The 25,638-nt window shown below is 44.1% G+C and overlaps 2 protein-coding genes across 4 annotated transcripts in view; one reads left to right on the top strand and one right to left on the bottom strand.

The window, feature by feature from the left end:
* The first annotated feature begins 4,836 nt into the window (after window positions 1–4,836).
* ssr3 (signal sequence receptor, gamma) lies at window positions 4,837–7,008 on the top strand. Its single transcript, XM_035623321.2, has 5 exons — window positions 4,837–5,070; window positions 5,477–5,603; window positions 5,871–5,969; window positions 6,235–6,366; window positions 6,708–7,008. Exons 1-5 carry the CDS (start codon window positions 4,938–4,940, stop codon window positions 6,772–6,774), a joined length of 558 nt encoding a protein of 185 aa, XP_035479214.1. The 5' UTR covers window positions 4,837–4,937; the 3' UTR covers window positions 6,775–7,008.
* A 292-nt stretch (window positions 7,009–7,300) lies between these two features.
* kcnab1a (potassium voltage-gated channel subfamily A regulatory beta subunit 1a) overlaps window positions 7,301–25,638 on the bottom strand; it is a 75,580-nt gene continuing 57,242 nt past the window's right edge. For 2 of the 3 annotated variants that reach the window (XM_035623318.2, XM_035623320.2), the window contains exons 4-14: window positions 21,281–21,360; window positions 20,868–20,912; window positions 18,606–18,650; window positions 17,537–17,580; window positions 17,315–17,401; window positions 14,545–14,630; window positions 12,744–12,864; window positions 12,491–12,585; window positions 11,983–12,103; window positions 11,557–11,645; window positions 7,301–11,221 (exon numbers count right to left, since the gene is read on the bottom strand). In XM_035623318.2, coding sequence (XP_035479211.2) covers window positions 11,132–11,221; window positions 11,557–11,645; window positions 11,983–12,103; window positions 12,491–12,585; window positions 12,744–12,864; window positions 14,545–14,630; window positions 17,315–17,401; window positions 17,537–17,580; window positions 18,606–18,650; window positions 20,868–20,912; window positions 21,281–21,360 — 903 coding nt within the window. In that variant the 3' untranslated portion in view covers window positions 7,301–11,131. Of the gene's footprint in view, window positions 11,222–11,556; window positions 11,646–11,982; window positions 12,104–12,490; window positions 12,586–12,743; window positions 12,865–14,544; window positions 14,631–17,314; window positions 17,581–18,605; window positions 18,651–20,867; window positions 20,913–21,280; window positions 21,361–25,638 lie in introns of all 3 variants that reach the window. The other variant, XM_047335722.1, reaches the window with a different exon arrangement.

Consider the following 25,638-nt stretch of genomic DNA (forward strand, 5'->3'; position numbering starts at 1 on the left):
CCGGCTCATAAATCTTTTTCTTGACATATATGAATCAATCTGCCCTCCAGTTTTCCAGCAGAGTTTCACTTTCAGGGAAATAGGCTTTGATAGGTAGCACTGCGTGGTGGCATGCACACAATTTACTGCTGTAGCTCCCATGAATCTTGATTGAGTGAAGGGAATGGAGAAAAATAGATCAAAGTTTAGCTTTGGTCTCTGGGGTCTCCCCATCTTCTCTCTCTCTCCCTCTCTCTCACACACACACACACACACACACACACACACACACACTCAGAGTCATATGCTTGCATGCAGGTTCACTTGCAAGCACACAGCCCCGAGGGCGAGGAAACTATTTATGGCGAAAGTGGGCAGAAAGTGTAAACACATGTCTGGCATCCTTTGAAAAGACAAATATTTCATTGGTTCTCTCCCCTTCATCTCTCTGAGCGATCCCCACCCTTCACCTCAACCCTCCACCTCTACCATATCACGTTCTCCTCCGTGCCTTTGAGCCGGAGGGGGAACATAAATCACAGGACATGAAGAGGGGATAGGAGTGGAGAAGCGCACGCAACCATTTCCAGCGAGTGTCTGTTGTGAGGGAGAGACGTTGTGGGCCTGGGCGGAGGGGCTGGGCGCATTTTGCGTGAGTGGGAGGTCGAACACAATCCCCTCTGAAATGAAAAGCAAGATATGACAGAGGAGATGTCACCGGACCCTGAAAGAGTTGCGCGGCGCCTGCAGGGCTGTCACACAGGTGCTTCTGTCAGTCCACCCTCCTCTCCTCCTCTGATCCGTTCACTTCACTGCCTCTTCTGTCTGCGTTCACGCCTCATCCTGACACCAGGGCATTGTTGTCCTGTGTGATACCATCACAGTGCAATCTGAGGCCTGAGAGGCGAAAGTAAGCGATACACCGCTGCGCCATTCATTCAACCGTCCCTGACGTTGTCCTGCTCACTGACACTATAACTTCGCATGACATAACCCGGGGGCTTCCCACTGGCTGTAGCACAGTTATGGACTTGGTGTGTAAAAACAGCATGTAGCATGAACACAGTATATGTCTACGTATAACACACCTGCAAAACTGGGAACATCCCCAATTCTTCCTATTTTTCCTCTGTTCTGTGTTAGTTGCTCCCCATTCTTTGGATTTGACATCATTCAATTCAACCAAGGATGGGAAAGCTCTCTTTCTGTAACTAGTTCGCTGGCCAAGCTACAGCAACAAGTTCACACCGTCTATTCAATACCCGTATCATCGACTAAGGTAGACCCCTCTTTTGTGGAGCGGTGTTCTCCAACAGAGGAGGTTAAATAGAAATAAATGGTGCAGCACAGTTAACAATAGCTCCCTCAGTTTTGGATCCATCTGCTCCCTGAAACTTTTATATTATATTATATCATATTATATTATATTGATAGCAATTTGACCTTCATTCCCCTGCAAATCCCTTGGTTGCTGCTATTGAAATTTTGACGTTTAAACACTGGTGTGACTTTTACCAGTTGAATTTTAGCTGTGGATTTCTAGATCATAATGTGCTTAAGTGTACATTATGATCTCGTGTGATCCAGCTCCATGTATTTTATTTCTGTTTATTACTAATCTGCAAAGCACATTGGATCAGATCCGCTGTGTTTTATGTGCTATAAAAAATGTCTTGGCAAGACTGAAATGTACTATAAACATTTATTTTATGAAATACTGAGGATACTGAGGAACTTATTAACCGAGCCCATATTATGACAGTTCACTGCTCCAACATTTACTCCTATTCAGCTGTAGTTAGTAAAACAGGGAAGTGGATGAAATTGCGAAAACCAAAGGAAAACTATTAACTCCCTCTCTGCAGCACATATGCCACATGCCAGTGATGAACGTTTAATACATGTTCTTCCTCTTTTAAGCATCAGACGACAGATGATGTCGTGTGACCACCAGTCTACTCAGTCATACTTCTTCATACCATTTGTTAGTTACTTTAGGGGACTTCCACAGTATTCCAACTGTGGAACATTACTTCTTTCAATGACCCCCTTTGGTTTAAGATATACCTTTTAATTCCAATAAGTGTGAACTCAAATCTAAATCAAAATCCCGCATTTTGTGGTTTGTGGCAATTGTGGTTGTTTATTAGAAATCATCAATCTTCTGAAGTTACAAATAAAAATAGATTAATGGTGTTCACACACGCAAGCACGCAAGCACGCAAGAACGCACACACAAACACACAAACACACAAACACACAGGCGCGCAGGGCTCCAAGAGCTTACCTTTAGGCCCGTGAGTAACAAGGCCTCACAAAGAATTTGTCACGACGGCAGGCGATCTGTCACAAATGCTGCTTCGGGTACGATCGGAAAGAGGTGAAAAATACCAGCACTGCCAGGCAAACTCACTGTCAGCAGTCCAGGGTGTGTGTGTGTGTGTGTGTGTGTGTGTGTGTTATTCACTTCAGTTCCCTGTTGCCTGAGGCTGGTCAGTATGTGTGTCTTTGCCCCTGTGGTCATGTCTGTGGTGACACCAAAGCATTACACATGAGAGAGAGGGAGAAAGAGAGAGAGAGAGAGAGAGAGAGAGAGAGAGAGAGCCCTGGCATTGAATTGCACTTGGCCGGCCTTTTGGCATCACCTCCTTCCTCCCACTTCGTACTCTTCGCCGCCTTCCTGCACCCCTGAAGTGCACAGTTAATCCCTAAGCTCTATCCCCATTTAAAAACAGGAACATCACGCAAACCTGCCGGTCCGCATTGCATTCACACACACACACACACACACACACACAAACCCGTGCAGTCACTCAGTCACACGCACGCACCGCTTGCTCCTGCAAACACAGAGAAACTCAAACGTATTAGTGTGGATGTGGCCTTAGAAAGCGAACAGCTCAGCAGGGAGTTAAGCATTGTGCTGGCGGCAGCAGAAGCAGGTCAAGTATCTGTCTGGTTTTCGCATCTCTCCGGTGGCAGGCAGGTTGTGGGCTTGACGGATGGGATAAGGAAGAGAGGGGACTTTTGCAGGTGCTCATCCTCCACCAACAGGTTATGTATCTGTATCTGCAAGGTCACACTTGTGTGTCATGCACACCATGGACTGTGGCATGTCTGCAAGACGAAGATGTGCTTGTGCAGAGGAAGAATTTGAACATGTGTTCAAAACTACAGCAGGCAGAGGCATGTGGCTGTATATAGGAAGACATCTTACTCACCTGTTCATGAGAATAAGGACTGAAAGCTCATTTTCTCTGGAAATAACTCAAATCCCGCTGAAGGAACGATCTCTCTAAAAAGTGAATGTGCTCTTTGAGAGACACGTTTTTGTTTTTCCTCGAGCACTGTAAGCAATATAAGGCCACGATTTCCCTCTCCTTGATAGTTTGTAATCCTGCTGGTGATGTAAAAACTGCAGATCTACTGTTGCACTCACTCACTGCCAGACAATCCCTGAGGGAATGTGCACCAGCAGAATACATGCACCGACATGTAGACGTCGACCTCTAGTGGGCAAAATGTGACCCCTGCAGGAGGTTGATCTCTGCACCTAGTTGCAGTAGCTCTATAGAGGAACTTATCTTGATGAATTATCTTATTCATCAAATCATCAGATTCTCTTTCATGTGACAGTATTTGGTTCTCAGAGTTCGGCTTCATTACCCATAGTCAAATTTCCAAAAGATTACTGGTAAGAAAACAGCCTTTAATGAAGCGCCTCCAGAGAGGAAGGTGAAGATGAAATGGATGACAGTTTGGCGCCGGCGGCTGTGCAACCGTGGACGGAATTTATTTTGTCAAAGTAATTTATACTGGAGCGTGGCATGTTCAAATAAATGTAGTGATGTGACTGTACAATGTGGCGTGGTGGGGCAGTGAGCATGATTCATGAAGAAGCAAGGATTCTGCAGAAAAGAGGAACCAAACATTTGGTGTTTCATATCCTTATCATAAAATTGTAAAAAAAAAAACAAAAAAAAAAAAAAAAAGCTTAGTGGTCCAAATCAAATTTAAGTTTCTCCATAGAATTTTGGGGGGATTTCTAGAAGTTTTTGTTGTTGTTTGGTTGTACATGTGTTTGTTTGGTTAGGAAGCATTTGCATTTCCCCTTAATTTCTGTGATATCTTGCTATAACTAATAAAATGGCCTATAATCTTTCTGGGACAAAGAGAGATGCTGTCACGAATATTTTGCATTCCTCTTTCCCGTTTTGTGCGTAGTCACACTTGTTTCATTTCCCTTTTTATTTTTGTGGTAGTTCTACATATTGTTTTTACCTCTTTTTGGTGGTTTTGCTGTGCTTTATCTTCGTGGTCATTCAGTGACTATTTTTCGAAAATCATTTTGTGTCTTTTGTGACTTTCAAGCAAGACTTATTTACTGTTTTTCCACTGAACCCTTTGACCCATTTAGTAATCCATTGTTTCATAAATGTCAAGTATACATATGCTTGTATACTTTGAGATTGTTTTAGCAATGAAAAGTGCTCTATAAATTAAATGTATTATTATTATTATTATTATTATTATTATTAATATTATTATTATATGTTTTGAGTAAGCAGATGGTATACACCTTTCCTTTACACATTATTCCATAAGGACAGAGCCTAAGTTTGAAAGACACTTGTAGAAATAGAAGATGTAAAACTCGCAAAGATTGCAAATCGAACCAAGAGGAAAGTGAGGTATAAAAAAAAAGATGTTTAGTTGTGAACTGACACGTGAAATGAAATTGTGCAGGCGGTGTTACAGCTGCAGTGTCCCTATCTCCCTGCAGGGGGCAGCATCAAACAGAAACGTCCATTTTTACCGCGTAACCAGAGAAGAAGAAGAGAGCCGTCGTATTTCCGGGTTTATGCTGACGCGTCCCTCTTCTGCCACTACACCGACGTGTCAGGTCTTCTTGCCTAGAGAGCTGAGCAGCAGACAGACCGGCAGTCCCCGACGCAGACATGGCTCCCAAAGGCAGCAGCAAGCAGCAGTCGGAGGAAGACCTTCTCCTCCAGGACTTCAGCAGAAACCTCTCGGCCAAGTCCACCGCGCTGTTTTACGGAAACGCGCTCATCGTCTCTGCCATCCCCATCTGTGAGTACCGGCTGCTGCTAGCTAGCTTAGCTCAGCTCAGCTAACAGTGATTCAGTGGAGCAGGGGAAACTGGGAAAACTGATCGATTAATGAAATGATCACAGACGCTATAGTGCGTTTTCTAACACCACGTAGTGTTTCAGAGAGTTAAGAGATCATAATAAATCTGTGCCGCAAAGCAGAAAGCTTGTGCATGCTAACATAGCTTATGTCTGCGCAGGGTAAAGTTACACTCCTTTAACAAAAACGACCTTTTGAAAAGTATGAGAGAATGGATGCTCAGTTGAGTATGTTTTGATCTTGGTTACTGGATGAAGATACATTTGACACCCTGCACAGTCACCAACTTGCCTTCGCGTCATTGTCATTTTACAAACCGTGTGGTTGGACTTTCTGTCTGTCCCAGGGCTCTTTTGGAGGATTTGGCACATGGACCTCGTCCAGTCTGCAGTGTTGTATGGAGTCATGACTCTGGTCAGCACCTACCTGGTGGCCTTCGCCTACAAGAACGTCAAGTTTGTTCTCAAGCACAAGTAAGTCGGAAAAGACACTTGGCATGTGTCGACTAGGATGAATAGTCTCACACACAGGATACTGCATTTATTGTATTCCCAAGCACTTATAGATGATTGGTTTTGTAGTCACTGGACGATACTATGAAATATTGACGTCAGTACATTTCAAACTGTTGGATGAATAAAGTACCTTGTAACAACAACTCTGAGATTTTACAACTTTGCTTCCAAGTACGAGTAAAAAATAACCCTCTCACTGACTCCCATTTTCTGTCGGTCCTCCAGAGTTGCCCAGAAGCGTGAGGATGCCGTTTCCAAGGAGGTAACCAGGAAGTTGTCCGAGGCAGACAACCGCAAGATGTCCCGCAAGGAGAAAGACGAGAGGTGATGCCCCCACCGTCTGTAGAGTCATTCCTGAAAGTTGGCTCTGACAAACTCACTGGGTCAAGTGTATTGAGTAGTGTTATAGACGTACAGTACATGTGCATAGAGCTTGAATGTAAGATGTCTGCCCACTAAATGGCCTCAACAGTGATGAGACAAAATACCATGTTTAGCTTATGAGCCAGTTTCCTAAGACAAAATATGGATTGTGTTGGTCCACGGTTATGAAAGGGGATTGACATGTTGTTTTCTCTCTTATCTTCAGGATCCTGTGGAAGAAGAATGAGGTCGCTGACTACGAGGCCACCACCTTCTCCATCTTCTACAACAACACCCTCTTCCTGGTCCTCGTCATCGTCGCCTCCTTCTTCTTGCTGAAGAACTTCAACCCCACCGTGTATCCTTTCAGTCATAAGTCACTCGGCCCTTTTCCACATGCAAGATCACATCGCACAGCTGTTCGCTGTGTGGATGCTCTCAATGTTATCAAAAGTTGGAAGAGGAGATAAGTCACAAACTTTACACCTACTGCATTATCAGTCATCATATGGTGGTCTTTACATGGTGCCTGTCTTTAAACCGAATAAGTGCAGTCAAGGTTATGACACAATGCGCACAGTAGTTGCTGCACGTCCCCACACAAATTCTTCAGTTTAATAGTTTCAATCTGATACATGACTTGTCATCCAGCATTGTCTTTATTCCCATTTTTTGCCTTAACCCACTTTTTTTTTCCAGCAACTACATTCTGTCAATCAGTGCCTCCTCGGGACTCATCGCCTTGCTTTCCACCGGCTCCAAGTAAAGGAAGAACAGGGGAGAGCAGAAGGGATGAGGGGTAACGGGGTGGGGTTGGGTAGGAAGTGGGTTAAAAAAGGGGGTATACAGAATGTTGTTTTTCACCTATCTTAGGAATGGGGTATAAATGGGGGTCTGGAATATCACATTTCAACTTCATGAAATTCATGATCAAATGTCTGGAGGGTGCTTCTCCAGGTCTGTCTTCTGTTTTTTGTAACAAATAAAGCAACCAGGTTTACTTATGCTCTACACGTTTCATTTAACCTGCTAACTAATCATTACAACTTACTACCATTTTATAAATGAGTTAGCCAAAAAGTAATGCGCAGTATGTAAATTTGCACCATTAATCAAAAGCTCTTACCATCAACCAAACGCTCTTTCTTCCGCCATGTTTCTGCATATGTCTTCAGCAACTTGGAGACTTGTAGCAAAGCTTGTGCTGACTCACCGAGTTGTACCTACTTGAGTTGTCATTCACGTGAATTTTCCCAGTCTGGAATTACTTATTACGATTATACACCCCATGAATGCACTATTATTGCTGTAGAGTTTTGTGACATCATAAATGTCTGCCATTGTTTCCCCATTTTTCCACCTGACCCGGTCGAATCAGCCAGAGTGTGTGTGTGTGCAGACTTATGATTTTTAACTCCCTCAGGTTAAAAGTCAAAGAGACTGTTGTTTCCATTGGCAATGCATTTATTTATAATCACACTTTCATATGGATTATTTACAAAGGAACCACTGTTCAGGAGGAAATAATACACTGATGGTTTGCATGTCACTTCTCAACAAAACAAAAAAAAACAACCTGAATATCCCTCAAGTCTTTTTCATCCACAAACTTTGCCTAAGCGTTGTAGACAACATTGATCTGTAGAACAGATTACATACTTAACATTTTGACCAGAATGGATTTTTGGTTGAGTTTAAATGAGATCAAGCTAATGTGACACATTGTAGGACATCTAATGTTATCTGGATTCTGCCAAAGGATGATTGCTTCTACTACTGTTCCATTTTGACCTTTGGCCTTTTTCCAAGGTTGTGGAACTGATGATGAAAACAAATTGAGAAGACAAATAAAAAAAAGGGCAGTACTCACAGTCCCAGTTCTATTCTATCCCAGTTCCAGGTTTATGTCCAGTTTCTCCATATTATCACTGTATTTACTCAATAAATAACACCACTTTTATTGGAACCCAAAGTTCAATACTATTTTCCCTCTAGAGTTTGTTTCCTGAATTAAAACAGTTGTTTCGTGAAGTAAATGGGAGGTTGAAGGAGAGGATATTGTTCCAGTAAGAATTTCAGGGATTCAGCTTAAAGAGAGGCCAAGATAGAACAAAGCCGTTGTCATAAGATGCTGTAAGAAGCCGTAGGCTCGGCCTCCATCGGCAAAGACGACAATTCCAGGAAGTTTACACTTCCAGTTGTAGGTCGCTTTGGACAAAAGCATCTGCCAATGAGTAAATCTATATTTCATATTAAGTTTCTGTCCAAATGAGGTAATACATTTATTGTAGACTGGGCAATCTAATAACATAGGGAACTGTAGGAATATTCCTCTACTCTTGCGTGTTGTTTTTTTTTGTTTTAGGACAACATCCAATCACCATGTAACAACTCATAATTAAAGACATCCCTGAATGATTTTCCTGTAGCGGGACTCACGTCAAGGCACTCTGTCAGGTGAGGACGTCTCCACACTCACCGACAGGCTACGGTCCAACATGGTCACTTGCACAAAAGGACAAAGAAAACCACTGACGTGTGATATCACACCTTTCACCAGTTTAGAAGGAAATTAAACTGATTTGACTCAAAAGGCAAATATCCACTGACCAATTACCAATTACTCGTTCACTATATAGAACACACATTATCCACCTCTTGAAAATATTAAACAGGTGTAAGTAATAACTCTTAAAGGCAAAAAAAAAAATGCTTTTCTGGATGATTTTTGTGTCTGGCTATCCTTTTGATTTACAACGGTCAGTCAGGCCACCCTCCTTTTGCATTCACCACCAAGCCGAAGCAAATAGTCACGAGGAAGCTGGTTCATCTGTCAAGGCCAGACTACTTTAAATTAACCATGAGCCGATCGCTGCTCATTGAAGTTTGTTCCAATGTGTTTTTGGCAAAGGTATAAATAGACGTAATTGACTGAGATTTCCTTTGATTAAAACCTGGGATGGTGTTTGTGCTGCCAGTCAACAAAAATGTGTGTGTGCACCGAGGACGAAACAGTGATTGGGCCGGAACCCAGCCAACATGTCTGCTGATGGCTTGTTTTCCAGATGAAAAAGAGTCAAGGTTAGGTCGTTACACAATGCTTTTAGCTCATCACTTATTTCTTATTTCTTTAAATAATGCCATACCATAACAGATTCCATAATCTGACTTATGCAAAAATTTAAATAAATGAACCATTGCGCCTTACAAAGATGGCGGCATATAAAATATCCGTCTGGAGGAGAAGGATGGTATGAAGAGCAGATCCGAACACTGCGACCCCATGCAGTGACACTGCAGAGGAGCAGCAAAATAACTCTATGTACATGTTATTTATATATCAGCCATACAGTACAGTGAAGTCCTCGTATGCAAGAGAGGATTCTTTGTGTTTTTGCTTATGTTACAGGGTATGCCTTAACATCTTATGTACATTTAACATCTTCAAACAAAAAACAGTATCTCAAAATGTCAAAATAAATTTCATATTTGTTATCTACTCTAGAATAAATATCTTTGCCACGTCCCAAACACCTGTCCATTAACAAGCAAGTTTTTTGCAGTTATTATAATGATGACCGCCAGGGAGGTCAGTCATCCTTTGATCGTATAGATTTTTGTTATATGCAGAAGACAATATCTGCAAGTTTCATAGAGGCAATCAGCGATGCAGGTTGAGTTCACAGGCAAGAAAGATGACAAGTCCATAATGAACGCAGACTGAGAGAGAAGTAGTAGGAATGTTTCCTCAGATTGACCACATGGGGGCGACATGCTTCACTCTCTCCCCTACAGGCCAACGGACACTCAATATCCCACAATCCTCTGCTTCACAGGGGCTCATGGACAGTACACAAGCTCGCATCGTTTTCGATCAAACTCCTGTTCTGTTGTTTAATTGTGTGCTTTGTAGAAAAGAGAGGCAGACATTAGACGGGGAAACATGCATCTGTTGGTTAATATGCTCAGGATTTGCAGCCTCATAATATCTCCTGAATACTACTCGGTACGTATCTGAATACAGGACTGGATACATTTGGTAAAGAGATTGAAAGCAGCTAATTCAAGCCAACAAGGGAACTAGTTAGTTGAGGCCTCGTTCATAAAGGAATTATAAGCAGGCCACCTTATCATTGCCAATCTTCACGTTTCAAGGGAAAACATCCAAAACATTTGATCTCACGATAGAAATTTGCTTTGCTGAGTTGCAATTCAAGGAAAAAACCGATCAACACAACTTCTTCGCGTCCACATTCCTGAGGAACCTCTGGTGTATAAGTCTAAGGCGCTTGCATGAACTGCATCTATACAGCTATGGTACAGTAATTCTCATAAACTAAACATGTGCTCAATATACATTTTGTGCTCAAATGAAATTACTTGTGGGCGGAAGTCTGGACATTAGATAGGGAACGTTTGAGACGTGATGGTCTTGGTCGTCGGGTGAGTCGGGAGAATGTGAGTGGGAAGGTGGACGAGTAACGGACCGGTCACACGCACCAGCTACTATTAAGATGCAAGGCACTGTTATTTTAAAAACACCTGCACTTCTTTTCATCTTCCAACTTGCAAGTGACCGTGAAGTTGGCCATCTCTGAAAATAATTAGCTGTAGTTGCAATAACCTGCCATCTCATTTCAGTTGAGATACTGCCTCGCTTGATTAAATTTATAAATGAGGCCCCTGGACGGAGCTGAGCTGGGATGGGGTGCTCGGAATGACGTCAGCATGGCACTGGATCTGAATTGGAACGTGGGTAATATCTTTTAATTGGCCTGTGCAGAACAGGGCAACACAGCACAAAGTATTGATTCACACAAAATGGATTAGGTTGCGTTTGAGGCTGCAAAAAGCTGACTTTGTTAAGCATTTCTTGGCCGGCTGAGCGGGACTGGACCTGAGACGAACCTGGTGGAGCGGATCTGAGCAGGTACAAGTCCCAGAACAGAGATGCAACGCTGGGCGAGAGGCCGAGCTGTCTGTTCCAGGCGGAAGTGGGCTGGAGCTGAGTGGGGCCCAAGGAGAGGACCGTGGACTTTTTAAACATTGAACTGTGGGCCCATGGTAGCGGTATGGTGAAGCAGGTAGGTACAGCTGACCTCGCGGTGGAACGCCAGCCTGGTCTAAGAGCGGTACTCCTTCTTACTGTACGGCCGGTTGCCCAGGATATGGTCGATATCAGACACCACGTGAGAGGTCATCTTAGGAAGGACCTGGGTCAAAGAGAGAGAGAGAGAGAGAGAGAGAGAGCGCAAACCTGAATATGTCTGGAAGTGAGACATGAGCTGTTTCAGACATAAAAGTGTCTCGAAAATTAGGTCCGGACATTTTCTGGGGTTCGCCGTTCACACATGAAGAACGCAGCAGGAGATTGTCCAAGGGAGACACATTCACAACAGCAGGAACATTTCTGGAACATTCAGGCGTTACATTATAGGCCTAGGTTTTTGATCCAGAAGTCAACAGAGCCGGGCGATAGTGGAGGATGCAGTCGAGGAAACGCAGCTAAAAACAGCAGTGTGTGACGCGTGTCCCTGCATGTTCCCACCTGTATGGCCCCGAGGTTCTCTGTGAGCTGTTCAGGGTTGGATGTTCCCAGAAGGACTGAGCTCACTCCTTCATTTCTTAGGCACCACGCTGGAAGAGACACAGAGGTTGATGTTCACACGGTTCACCACTCGATGGCGCACCGCTGCTTTTCCTTGTCTTATAAACAGACGCCGCAAGAAACCTGAGCTTTTAGTCTGACTCCCTATACATATCGAAAAGGCTAAGGGACAAACTGGGGTGTGAGTCCATTCACTACTGATTGGAACATTACATTACTACCTGCCACTTCTTCCTTTAAGTGCTGCACTGATTTTTAAAGTTTAAATACATATTTTTCTTCCTCCCAGACAGTTCAAGTAGATTGGAAAAGTTTTGTTCTTATTCCTTATTCTAAGGAAGTTGCAGGCGGGCAGAGGAGTCGTACCCACAGCCAGCTGAGGCAGAGTGCAGCCCAGCTTCTCTGCGATGTGGTTCAGCTCTTTCAGCTTGGCCTGCTGCTTCCTTCCATCCTCACTCACTATCTTCTCCTTTAGCCACTGGTACGACTGGAGGATGGAGACAAAAGAAGAGGAAACAATGAGGAAAAAGAATGGAGACAGATGAAACCGGTCAAAGTAAATGTGTAAATTCAGAACCTGGGACCAAGAACAGGAGAAGGGAAGTAATTGAAGAGAAAGAGGTGGAGGGTTAGGTACTGATCAACTATAAGACTGAATTAACTAAGGCGCAAGTGACAGAACTTCATTTAATGACTCATACAGTTCAGTGTTTGTGTAAACAAACCAGATGCGACGTGTGAACTTAGAGGTTCATGATATCACCAATTGAAGTGGATATGACGAAGATTTCAGTAAAATCTGTTTCAGATCACTGCCTCCACTACGACTCATGCTCTGTTGTTCACCAGATAACGACGCAGTGAGCGTCCTCACCTTCATGGAGGCCCGGGAGGACTCAGGAATGCCATTGTCATATTTCCCCGTGATGATGCCGCACGCCAGCGGTGACCACGTCATCGCCCCGACTCCTGTCACCGTGGAGACCGTAGGGAGTTAAACAGGAACAAAAAGTGAGATGCGTCGGAGGATGACGGATGTTCAGATCACAGGACGTTCATTGTGCCAGGACAAGAAGTACATTTTTTGTGACAAACAGACATTTGACTAAAGGGCCACTGCTACTTGCCGATCTTGTGGTAGAGTTCAGGCAGTTGCACTTCTACTTTCTCCCTCTGGAAGAGATGATACTCTGCCTGCTCACAGACCGGAGGGATCAGGTTAAACTGTCTTGCAACTGAATACGCCTCCTAGAGATAAGAAAAAGTTTTACTTTTTAGTGAGAGAAACACACAAAAGAGACAAGAAAAGACACAAAGGGAGCAAAGAATAGGAGATGGTGATGATGAGATTAGGAGGGATTAAAGTGTTGGTGATGAATCCAGGGAGGAGATGGGAGAGCGAGCCTTCGTGGCAAAACTCGGCTCACAGAAGATCATCAAATCAATATTCTTTGTCATGACTCTCGGAGGCGTCGCATTCAAATTTCCACACATACCCCCTAATCTGGCCTTTTTTTTTCATCTGTCCTACAAGGACACATGCCAGAGGACACACACAAACACCACGTTACGTCTTCAAACACTGTATTTTGTCTGTTTCCCGCTGTGGAACACACGTCAGGGGGACAGAGCGGTCGCAGGGGGGGATTTATCCGCGCTTGTAAAATGCAAATGTTATGTCAGTGCCATCGCTCCACTTACAAACCACCAGCTGCCCTTCTGCGCTGCAGTCCGTGACATTCGCCGCCAGCCTGTGTGTACATGTACATATACATGTACATGTATATATGTGTGTTTGTGTGTGTGTGTGTGTGTGTGTGTGTGTGTCTGAGTGCAAGCGTATGTGTGTGAACACCGCACGGCTGCCTTGTCACGTACACTGAAAAGCTGTGTTTAAACCCCCTCCCTCCAAATTACACAGCTTTCATCTGGGCTTGTGTTCCACAAAGATATCTGTTCCCTTTCACTGCGATCACAGAGAGAGGACATCAACACATGGCGCTCTGCTTCCAGGCTGAGCTGATAAAGAAACCAGAGAGATAGATACTGTGCAATGGTGGGAACACACACACTTCCTAGAAAAGCAGTTCTTCTTTCTTCAAACTTTCATCTCATTACTCCCGTTTTGCACGAGGGCCTGATAGGATTAAGAGGTGATTAAGATTGATCCCCACGGGGAGAAACTGGTTTGCCACTATGAACGAACAAAACATACGCAATACCTTGACAGAGACACAACATACACAAAAACAGACATCACCTGTAGAGGCGATAACACCAGGCAGAGTTATGGAAAGGATGAAAACAGTTCATTACCAGGACTGTGCATGAGCAATGTGTCCAAGATGGAACAAAGATAATAAATAGAATTACGCACTGGTGCTTTTACACAAATTCCTAAGGGATACAAAAAGTTATTTGAATTCAATTTGAATTGAATGAACTGGCACAAGTGGTTGAGGTTGTAGAGATCAGCCGTGCTTGTCCTAATTAGTGTGTCAATGGTTTCTTGACAGTTTGCTCTCAGGATCACTGGATCATTTCCTGCTGCAGTGATCCCTGACGATGGTAAGATCTCCCTGACGATCTTACCATCGTCAGGGAGACGTGAAATCTGATCTAATGGGAGGAAAGTCTCCCGAAAAATTGCATTAGAAGTAAACGTTCATTTCAGTCCAATCTTCTTACTCAAGGAAAGTTTAAAATCATTGCACTAATTCTGAATTCTGTTTCTTTACAGAATTCAGAATTAGTGCTACTCACAGGAAAATTATGTCAACGAAAATTATGTCAACGTTTTTATGGTCCACATGAATATTTCTTTCTATTCTTATTGCAGCGATCCTCGCTCCAAATGACACACATTACATGAATAAATGATATCTCTAACACACAATTTCACACTAACACCTCTGTGATGGTGCTTACCATGATCTCCATGGCCGTCCACCGAGACGTCCCCCAGTACATGGCCATGCCTTGGTTGATCACATAGGTCATAGCCCGAACAATCTCTGGAGACACATAAAACACATGTTCACGTCAGCCGGATCAACATTAAACAATTGAATTATAATTCTGTGTTTTTTCCCCCCCGCAGTGTATTCTGCTAGTAAAACATAAAGTATCAACCTTAACATAAATGTCATAAACAGAAATATTTATCCTGAAATGCTCCTCTCACCAGGACAAACAAAACCCATCCGTGCCTGCTGGATCGACCTTACACGTGTTCAAAATTCATTCAACAAATAAGTTGAAATCAGAGCACTTTGTCGCATGTAGAACCAAAAGGAACTTGCTGCATGTTTTCCTTTTGTTTTAAAGCAGTTACTTCTCGGATTTGAAAGCCACTTCACTCGGTAGAGGTTCATCATTCATTTTAAATTTTAATGGATTTATGTATGTTGTCCAAAATTACAATCTATTCGTTCTTCTTGCAACTATGTCGGCAAAATGTCTAATGGCATGTTGCCACCAAAGACGTCAGACGTCCTGAAGTTATATCAGCAATGGAGGATGAAATTATTGCCAGCGAGGAAGTTGGACACTTGCTTTAGCTATTAAATCAACTAGGAATCTGTAAAATACAAGCCTAATTACAAGAACCATGTTTTTTTTAATGCATTTGTCATAATTATGAGACGAATCTTGAACGTGAGCCTGTAATGCTCAGAAGCAGAAAAACAGCACTAAGACTGAAGGAGAGGACGACTCTTAACAAAAGAAGAGACTAAAGAACATCAGGCTCAGGCTTGACGTGAGGTGTCCAGAGGCCGGCAGCGTGTTCTGAATCGACAATGACCAAACCACATGGAAAGACAATGAGAGGCAGAGAGAGAGACATGATTACCAAAAAAACAAACAGTCAAACTAGGAAAAAAGTCAATAGTTCGCAACACTGAGCTCACGCAAAAATTGTGGCCTCGAAAGAACCCCGACTCTAGTACTGCGAGGAACTGATGGGGAAACAATTGAAACAAAAACAACTCCGCAGGGGTCCCCCGCCCCCGGGAGTCTCCCCTACCTGCTGACGGCTCGTCGCCCGTCCCAAGCGACTGCGGGGGCAATCCAACAAGCTCACACACGAAAGCCCCTCAGATCACATTCAAGCCGCTGCATTTTTAATGACGCAATTAGCTCCAGCACTGCCGACCGCGAGAGTCGGGGGCCGGCAAAAACCTCCGATGAGGACCTTCATCGAGGTTATTCATCATCGCCCTGCGCTCACGCCAATTATACTGCAATCGTTCACCGTGGCGCGACCCCTCGTCCTTCACTCCGCATAACTGGTTTCTTGGCAGGACAAAGGCATACGTGGGATAAGACGGTCGAGGAAAAAGTTTTGGCGAAGGAGGAAAAAAGGTTTTGCAAAGAAGAAGTAGACGGAAAAGTCAGGGAGTAAATAAACACAAGGCATATAATCAAAAAGACCCTTTTCCCTTCAATTAGGTTAGTGATTATTAAAAACCTGAAGCACAGATGTCTTACTAAATACCATCCTGCCAAGGGGAAAAAACACTACTACGACCAGTAAGCAATTGCCTGTCTCTTTCCAGGTCTCTTATTACTCCTATGTCCTCCTCTCCAGCTCCCGCCCCGGCCCCCCTGCCACCCGGCCCGCTGCGTCCTTGGCAACGAGCTGCGCTCAACATTTTAAATGCTACTCGTCTCAATTTTCCAGCCAACATAACAAGAGCGAAAAGAAGAAGACGGAGTGCAAAACTAATCTGAGGAAGGACTGGCGATGAGGAAATGACCAGCTGGGGGAAAGTAAACTGTGTTTGAAGGGTGGCAGGAGTCTATAAGGGGATGAGGGATGAGGGGGAATATAAAATACAAAAAATAAAATTCTGCCTTAACGGACGCAAACTGTCATGTCACAGTTACATTTTCGTTGTCATATTAATCTTATCCAGACTATCTGGACAGCTTTATTAGGCTTAATTAACTATAATTAAAAGGAGAGTAACAACACAGTAAAGCAGGAGAAAAAGCCAGTGCCTAAATCACATATTGATTCGGTGTTAACGCTAAGTAATAAGGTACTAAGAGTAAAACCACTGGTAATTGGCTAAACCTGAATAATGCATTGGAACTCAAGTAATTTATAAAGACTAACGAGGACCCAGACTACTGCTAATATGTACATCGATAAGCAACTCCTTGGTAATGAATTAAAGGATTGCTTCGCCTCACTTGGACTGTAGTGACGAGCAGATGTGCCGGAGCAACACTGGGCTCTGACCCCATTGGCTACGGCTATAGCTCTGGAATGTCCTCTGCATGAAAAACATTGTGCTGACAAGATTCAAAGATCGTGCTTCAGGCCAAGACTTTGTCTGGACTCATTATATTTGGTGTCCTCGGTCTCGAGTTTAATATCTACTACCCCTCCTCCCAGTCCCCCAACAGCAACACAAATCGATCCCAAAAGTTTGTTTTTAAATTCTGTTTCATGCACGTGGTCACGGACTGGCGACTTGTCCGGGGTGAACCCCGCCTCTCGCCACAATGTCAGCTGGGACCGGCTCCAGCCCCGACCAGCTGCGACGCTCAAAGGGTTAGCAGTATAGAGGATGGATGGATGTTTTATGCGTTGTTCTTCCAGTGCCGTAGGACGAAGTAGCATATAGCGCCAGTTAAATACTAAGAAGCATCACTAAGGATAGAGTTAAATGTTGATTGGCCGACTCACCCTCCATGGGAGTATTGCTGTCTGGGCGGTTGGCAAAAACTACATCCACGTACTCCAACTGCATCCGCTGTAGAGATCCTTTCAGCCCTGGGGGACGGAGAGATGCAAAGGTTGACGTAGTAGAAAGGGATTGAATCGACACAATGACAAACTGTGGAAGTGAGAAACGAAACGTCTGGAGTTGCTGTTTTGTTCTTTGCATGTGTGTGTGTGTGTGTATACCTTCAATAATGTGTTTCCTTGACAATCCTCTCTCCGTCTCTGCTCTGATTTGACAAAGAACAAACACAAACCAGTGGTAAGTTGCTCTGTAAGTCTGTGTTGGTGATCGCGGGCACCACTTCATTCCTTTCAGTCTTTCGTTCGCTTTTGGGCGAGTGACTTTTACATCATCTGAACTTCCTGGGAATTAATCACGTATGTGGAAACCCCTTAGAGTAAATTATTCATGACACTTACAGAAACCCTGCTGTGTGACATAATATATGTACTTGTGCATATTAGGGTGTTTTAGGTCAAATGGGTCGGTGTGCTTTCAACTGTTCGCCATCATTGTGTATTCAAACTCAAGAAATGGAGAACTGAACCTCCCTGACAATAATTAAGGAACGCTCAGGACGGACAATAACTTCGCCCTTATCTTCAGTCCCAGGGGATGGTCTTAAGAGGAGTGTGTGTGTGTTTGTGTGTGTGTGTGAGCAGATTTCTTTATCCCCGTTCCCTCTCTCTGAAGTCCGCAGGATCTGGTCATTGTGTTGGTTGTTACTTTATGTGACATGACATCGCTCAGGATGTAACCAGAGAAAAATGGCCACGAAAAACTGCCCAAAATAAAAGAACAAAGATAAAGACTTTGGTGTTTGCAGGCTACACTAATATTATAAATATGCCTACAGATTTGATATGCTGAAAATACTTGCTCCATGTAATCGATAACAAATAATGACACAATCTGCTTTTAGATCTTCAGTAGCCTCGCTGCCACTACGTAACTCTGTCTGCCATCATAGTCTGCTATTGGGCGGCCAAAACAGAAGGAGGATATCACTTTGGTTGACCCTGTTGGCTATCGGTAACTTCCCCCGGGGATTGGAAAGGGTGGAAAGAACATATGGAGTAATTGTGGAAACTCTATCCACCAAAAGAAAAAGTTCAAAACCGTTGTTTGCATGTCATTTGCTCTTGGACCCCTCGTGTGAAAGACGCCTTGATTACGAGAGGGATCTCCTGAATTAATCACACATCACACACTGTTCATAATCTGATTTGAGAGAGAGAGTTCCTCACGTACTTTCCTCCCCAGTAGAGTTTAGTCGTAATGACCAGGCTGGATCGCCTGTGACAATGCAGAGAAAGATACAGAAGGACAGAAGAGAAGAAAAAAGGGCAGCTCAGTCAGTGATACATAATTACTCGTTCTTCTATGAAATGCATTAAGTAAAAGCACATTCAACCACTCTGATCTCTGTCACTGATGCACACTAGTCCAATGTCACGTTATTGGACTAATCAGTAATACATGCTGTACAGTGCAACAGGAGTTGCTGCCCACGCGGGCGCTTACAAGACTGCTTTTCTTCATCGTACCCAGTTCACCTCACATCCGGCGCTCTGTTCAACCACTGATCTCAAGCCCTCCACACATGCTCCGGCATCGGAAATCACACAGCGAACACAAATTCTGTTGTCATCACATTAAAGGGGCAGTGAGCAATTTTGGAGAAAGACCGTTTGCTGTTGATTGCTCAGCTACATTGGTCGGGGCTCAAACCCGCAGCCTCGCGTATGGGAGACAGACGGGCTTAACCACGAGGCCCAAACCCATAAGTTGTAGCGTCTTTCGCTGAATTTGACCAAAAGTGTATTGGATTAAAAATGCTTGCTGCCCCTTTAAAGGATAAACTCAACTACACTTTGTGCAAGATGTGTCCAACTGTAACGAACATCTGCGGGGTTGAGTCACGTGTGACGATTGCAGAAACTTGCCCTGCTGCTGTTTTATCCAGCACGGAGAGCTGTCGTGTCCCCCAACAGAATCTGAACAAGTGGAGGGAGGGGAAGAAAAAAAAAATGCACCAGCCTCCTTCAGTACTGTCTGTTTTTTTTTTTGTTTTTTTTACTCCTCTTATAAAATCCGCTCTCTGTTAACACTCGGAGACTGAGATGTCAGGTTCAGCGTGTCTTTACTGCGGCGGCATCGAACCGCCTACTGGTGTAACCTCGTCGGCTCAGGACACGACACCTAGCCGCATCATGACGGAGCAAGCAGCCGACACAGCGAGAGGAGAGGAGCAGTCGACTGCCGCCCCCCCCCCCCCCCCCCCCCCCCACAGCTACTCTGCTTCACACCGACGTGCTCAGAGAGACCGATGTTACTGTAGTGCACGGGATGGATTACTGGTTGCTACAGTTAGTGGTTATTACTTACAGTTCATTTCAGCGAACACTGAAAAGGTCACTTTTCAAGTTCAATGTTCTGAAATGTTTCGTCAGTTTCAATTTATTTTGAAACGCATCAACTCCAACTTTCTCTCTGTGTAGCCTGTATGACCTATGTTTACAGTGATGCTAGCACTGTTCCTTTATTCCCCATTTATTTACAGATGAATCTTCTTTCTATTTATTCTTTTCTTGCCTCTTGTGTTTTCTGTTTTGTTATTAAGTACGTTTTGTCTGATTTCAGGTCGTTTGTTGGCCCCTTTTATAGCTGCGTTGGTCCTTATCATTGTCCCTTGTACTGTCTACCATTCGGACGTGTTTGGGACCTCCTCGAAAACGAGATGGTGCACCTAAAGGGGTTTATCCCACATTAATACATTTATGATAAATGTTAAAAACTGAGAAATTACATGAAAGGATGGAAAACATCTGCTACAGAGGGTCCCAGACTAGTATTTCATATAATTTCTATAACCAGAATTAATTATGTTTTCAGGAAAATTCCAGTTAATACAAGTAATCTAATTCTACCTGACCATGAAATTATATAGAAATAACTGTGTGCGGATACATTTACATTTGAATTTCCTTTGATGTCACTGTAACTCTCTCCTCATAGTTTCCTATGAGTTAATCAATAATAAAAAAAAGAAACTGTGCTCGTTTAAATGTTTCCATAAAGCGACATTTGCGGAAAATGAAATTGCCCGCAGGCAGTCTTTTTATTCTGTAATTATTTCATGCCGCTGGAACGTGATGCAATGCGATTGTGTGCATGTGGCTCATATCACTGCATCACTTTCATTTCAATACCAACATGGCTGTCTCTTACACGCGCACGCACGCATGCACACAAACCCACCCAATATTAACATATCCGCCAAACGTAAATCCCCTTCGTTTTTCTTTCTTTCACACACACACACACACACACACACACACACACACACACACACACACACACACACACACACACACACACACACACACACACACACACACACACACACACACACACACACACACACTGCCTCTTGCAACACACAGTATTGTACACATCGTCCTCCTCAGTCTCTCACACGGTGATGAAGCAGCACATTAATATCTCCATTACCTCCAGCATTTCTTCTTGATAATGTTTCCTAGAATGATTTCGGCCCTGCAATGCAACATAAATGAGGTGTCGTTATTAAACTGCAGTTTGAATTCATGAAATTTTCAAGTACAATATCAACCCAGCAATTGTCATTTAATTAAACAGGCCGTGTATTAGTGCAGTAAATATATGGCATACCAGTTGGATGGTGCACTGGAGGGGTCTTCTAAAACTTTTAATATTACAGCTTTTTTTTTGAAGTGATTCTAGTCATAAACTGCAGACCAGCTAGTTGTTTATGGAACTATAGTTATACTCTGCATATATAAAACCTAGAACCAGGCGTCTGCACCTCGTTTCAGTAAAACATGAATAGGTTGTCATGAGCTCAGCTGGACTGTAACCAACTGAGAGGGTCGTGTGACACCCACCTGCCGCCTGCGTACACCTCCGCTGTGTCGAACAGGTTGACTCCACTCTCATACGCAATGGTCATTAGCTGCTCTGCAACCTGGCAACCAGTCACACACACACACACACACACACACACACACACACACACACACACACACACACACACACACACACACACACACACACACACACACACACACACACACACACACACACACACACACACACACACACACGCACACACCAGGAGAAAGGAGAAAGGTCAGATTGCAAACTTTGAATTAATACATTTTTTTATTTAATCTGAAAGTCTCTCTTTTTAGCACAGGAACGCAGTCATTAGTGAGCTGCAGCATCCTGGCACATCAAACTCTTTAGTATGAATATTAATGTGTTTACCAAAACCATTTCTTAAAATACAAAAAAAAAAGAAAAGGTGCTTCATAAAAAGTTCATTTTTCATTAAAATATCGCTGTGCATGTTAATTGTTCCACTAATATATAAGATAAACAAGACAGTGGCCTCATTCAGGACAACACACAAAATGCAGGTGCAAACTCTCAGAATACCACAAGAGACCCAGGCCCATGAAAAAAAACTTGACTGACAGTGCGGCACAGAAAGCTGGGAAATAGTGCAAACACTATATCATCCATCCATGTTTAAAAAATGATTAGGGCCCATTTCATTTTTGAGGTTAAGCGTCCAGTTTCGCTCTGGTACACGCGGCTGTTTTTATCAAAGCTTTCTGCAGAACACAAATAATTCATACAATACAATATTCAGCGCATGGCAGATTAGATTATTACATGGAACGAATAATATATGCAGAGTTGATATCTGGTAACTGGGCTCTGACCATGACACCCACAAACGACACAGCAGAGTCGGCAGAACAGGAAGTTCGGGAGTGATGATAATAGCCTGGCCTATAAAGCCCGCAGGTGGAGCCTGGAGACGTGACTTATGAAATGCTACAGTATATGAACAGGAGGCAGGCCAGAGCCAAAGAGTGAGTATGGTTACTCTGAGTACCTTCAAAAGCCATGTACTGTTGTTCATGTGAAAAGGCTTTTAAAAGGATGTGTACGATACTGTGTACACCGCAGCAAGCACAGTATGTCCTGCTGGAATATGCTGCAGCAGCACGTTTGTCGTCCGGAGCCAACGCGCTCAAACGGAGCTGGTGCGGTTGGTATGTGAGTCAGTTGATGTACAGACTTACTGAGCGAGTGGGATCACCGTGTAATTAGGGTTAGAGAGGGAGAACGGAGAGAGTTGATAAGGGCTCCTGCATGGGTGTGTGTGTGTGTGTCATATGTGCAATGTGCAGAGAGACTCCCACATGTTTTTGCAGACATGGTGACCATAAATCATCTGACCAGGATCCAATTTCCCCCACGTTGAGTTTTATCACACGGGGGCTTTAAGTGAATTTGCCATCATTTCCCTGTGGAGTCCTGTGGGTTTGTGCACGTGACGCTCGTGTTTAAATGTGTGCAAAGAATCTGTTTGTCTGGATCTGTGTGTGTGTGTGTGAGTGTGTGTGTGCGCGCGCGCGCGCGTTGCAGTCTCAGTGGTGCCAGACAGCGGAGGACGAATCCTCTCCTTTGAGAATCTCTGTCAACCTTCCTCAACCTTTTCTCTGCAACCAGCACAAAATAGGCAACGGAACGGGATGCTACCACAATAATCATCGTTATTTAAAGATGGACACAATAAAATACAACACTAAAAGAATGAATCAAGACCTAATAGATCCACTGGAAAAGAAAAGAGCTTAGATCAATGTAATAAAAAAAAAAGGCAGGGAAAAAACGAAGCAGACAAAAGACTGAAGAAAACATTTCAAAAAGAAACCATGTAATAGAACAAGGGGGAATTCAATTTTATTCATATGTCAATAAAATAAAAGTGACCCAGAAGTACTGCTTTTGTGCCTCTTTCTTAAAGATTAGTGCAGCAGACCAGTACAACGCTCACAGGAGGTATTTTGAAATGCAAAGACAAGAGACTCGGCTGCTGCATTCAGAGCCAGCTGGAGGCCACGAGCGAGACCTATGGCCTGCAGTGTATACGACAGGAAAGTAGAAAATAGAGAGCTTGTGTTATTTCCTCTCAGTTACCAGAAGATAAAATGTTTTGCCAAAGGCCCAGTGTGGCAGGAAACATAACTGAAATCCACAGGCTCAGAAGTGATGTTGAGTAAAAGAGAGAGCGAGAGGGCAGAGAGGAAGAAGTATCACATGTCAAAATGGCTCATTCAGTCTCCGAGTCCCCGACTGCCATTAAGACAAACAGAGCAGAATGAAAAGATAGAGCTGGATAATGGAGAGGTTATTAAAAAAAAGAAAGGAGGGGGTCAGTTCAGAGATTTGGAAAGAGGGATGGTCTCTGCTGAGTACAGATAGGAAAACAATCTCTGTCGCAACCGCTGAGGAGCCGGGATTGGTGATTTTCAAAAAATGTGAGGTAGCAAAGAGGTAAGAGGATAAATGGAGGATAGAGGAAAGAGAAAGAGATGAAATGAGGTAAATAAGTCGTGAGACGGACAGAGTGGGCGATAAATCGACACGAGTGGGCGATAAAGCGACACGGATGAACGGAGGGAGTCACGGACGGAGCCGAGGGGGCCAGCGGCGTCGGCCCTCAGAGCGCCACTGATTGAACTTTGGCGGTTGCTCATCCGCGAGGAGTCTCGTAGACTGCCAGGAGGTCAGTGACTGTCAGCGAGAGCGCACAGTGACATTCACCAGGTCAGAAAGTTTGCGTTGGTGATGAAGCACCGCCGCTGCTTAACGGTTTGGTCTCTTTTGAAAGACGAGAGAGAATAACCCGCTGAAGAAATCTTTCTGTAAAACTCTACCTGCTGGAAAACACCGAGTCACTGTGACGTCACAGAAATGGCTGGAGGGCTCCGCTTCTGGCTGCTTTGTTTTTCCACTTTTTTAAATTTTTTTTCCCATTTCCACAAATGGAACAGACATATTGAGGGAACAACAAATCATCACATCTCTCACAGCCCCCCTGAATCAAGGCCGCACCAACCTCCCACATACCAGCCACGCGACCTTGAGGCGATTCTGCGACTGTGCTGCCTCCTCCTCCCCGCCAAAGTAAACACGGACAACAGACACAGTGGGTCTGTTGCCTCGCGAGCAAGGGTTTTGTGAAATGTAAATTTATCATTTAGGGTCATTTGTTATATCCTCCAGGCCCCAAATTATTAAATGTGTGTTCAGTGTTTGCGTGTGTTTTAATGCCTGTGCAGCCCCCAAGACCGCTTTCATGTAGTAACTGTGTTTGTGTGTCAGAGTTGTCGTGCATTTATTAATGAGGACAGCGAGGACACTGAACTCTGCTGAGAACATCTAGTATATTTAGAGTCCATTTGAAAAAAAACATTGACATTGAACAACAGGCATGTGGGACAACAGAGGACCTTTTTTTTTTTTTTAACCCAACAGCGATCGCGGTACTGTTGCTGCTGGAATCCGAAACTGTTGAACGAATATGATTCCTGGGGGAAAATAAACAAATAAGAGTTTATTTTCTTCAAATTCAACTCAGACCCTTTTATTGTTGGGTGGGAGTGGGTGAACTTCTGTTTTTTGGTACCTGGAGGGGGGGGGGGGGGGGGGCAGAAAAAAACACTTCACTAGTTGAGAGCCTGAATTTAATTTTTTTTAAAGAGTCCAAACAATATTTTCCCAGCTGCGCCCAAGTGAAGTAGCAGTGACATTGAACTGGGGACACTCAGAGTACCGGAGAGAAGAGGGGGCGCCAAGCTTTGAGCGCGTGATGCGAGTTGATGGCACTCGACCCTCAGGTCAGGAAAATAATACTGTTACATAAGCCAACTCTTTGTCTCCCGGTGGGGGGGGGGGGGGGGGGGGGGGGGGGGGGCTCTGTTCTCTGGTGCCTAAGTGTCACTCTCGGTGTGTGTGACTGTGTGTGTTCTGACCAAGGACAAGGCCCCAGCGGCCACATCGGAGCACGTTAGAGTTCCTCGACGTGGGTGCAATGAGGACGTCAGTGCGCATGTTGACCCTCAGTGTGCCCAGGATCTCCTACGTTGCACAAATCTTTGTCAGTCTAGACGTAGACGTCTTAGTGAAGGTTGTGAGGTTCTTCCTCTTCTCGTTTTAACATTTAACATTTAAAGTGACCTGTAGGTCTTATAAGTTCGCCAGCGAGCCATCTCTATGTGATCAAGGTGACACGGCAAAACTTTGTGGGACTTTTCCTGCCAGCACCCTTTAAATTGCCGTGAGCGTGTCCGAGCGAGTCCGTGTGAGAACGCAGCAGGAACATCTCAGGGAAGACTCACTGTGAGCGAGTGGGCGCTCTGCCCGGGCCCATCCCACCTCGCCT

The sequence above is a fragment of the Scophthalmus maximus genome, chromosome 11 (assembly GCF_022379125.1).
Source record: "Scophthalmus maximus strain ysfricsl-2021 chromosome 11, ASM2237912v1, whole genome shotgun sequence".
In the NCBI taxonomy this organism is placed as follows: domain Eukaryota; kingdom Metazoa; phylum Chordata; class Actinopteri; order Pleuronectiformes; family Scophthalmidae; genus Scophthalmus; species Scophthalmus maximus.

What these genes read in the sequence shown, in the direction of transcription:
- ssr3 (XM_035623321.2), top strand. Translation starts at nt 4,938, where the DNA reads ATGGCTCCCAAAGGCAGCAGCAAGCAGCAGTCGGAGGAAGACCTTCTC. An exon ending in CGTCTCTGCCATCCCCATCT is followed by an intron (nt 5,071 to 5,476) that starts GTGAGTACCGGC and finishes TGTCTGTCCCAG; the next exon opens with GGCTCTTTTGGAGGATTTGG. An exon ending in AAGAACTTCAACCCCACCGT is followed by an intron (nt 6,367 to 6,707) that starts GTATCCTTTCAG and finishes TTTTTTTTCCAG; the next exon opens with CAACTACATTCTGTCAATCA.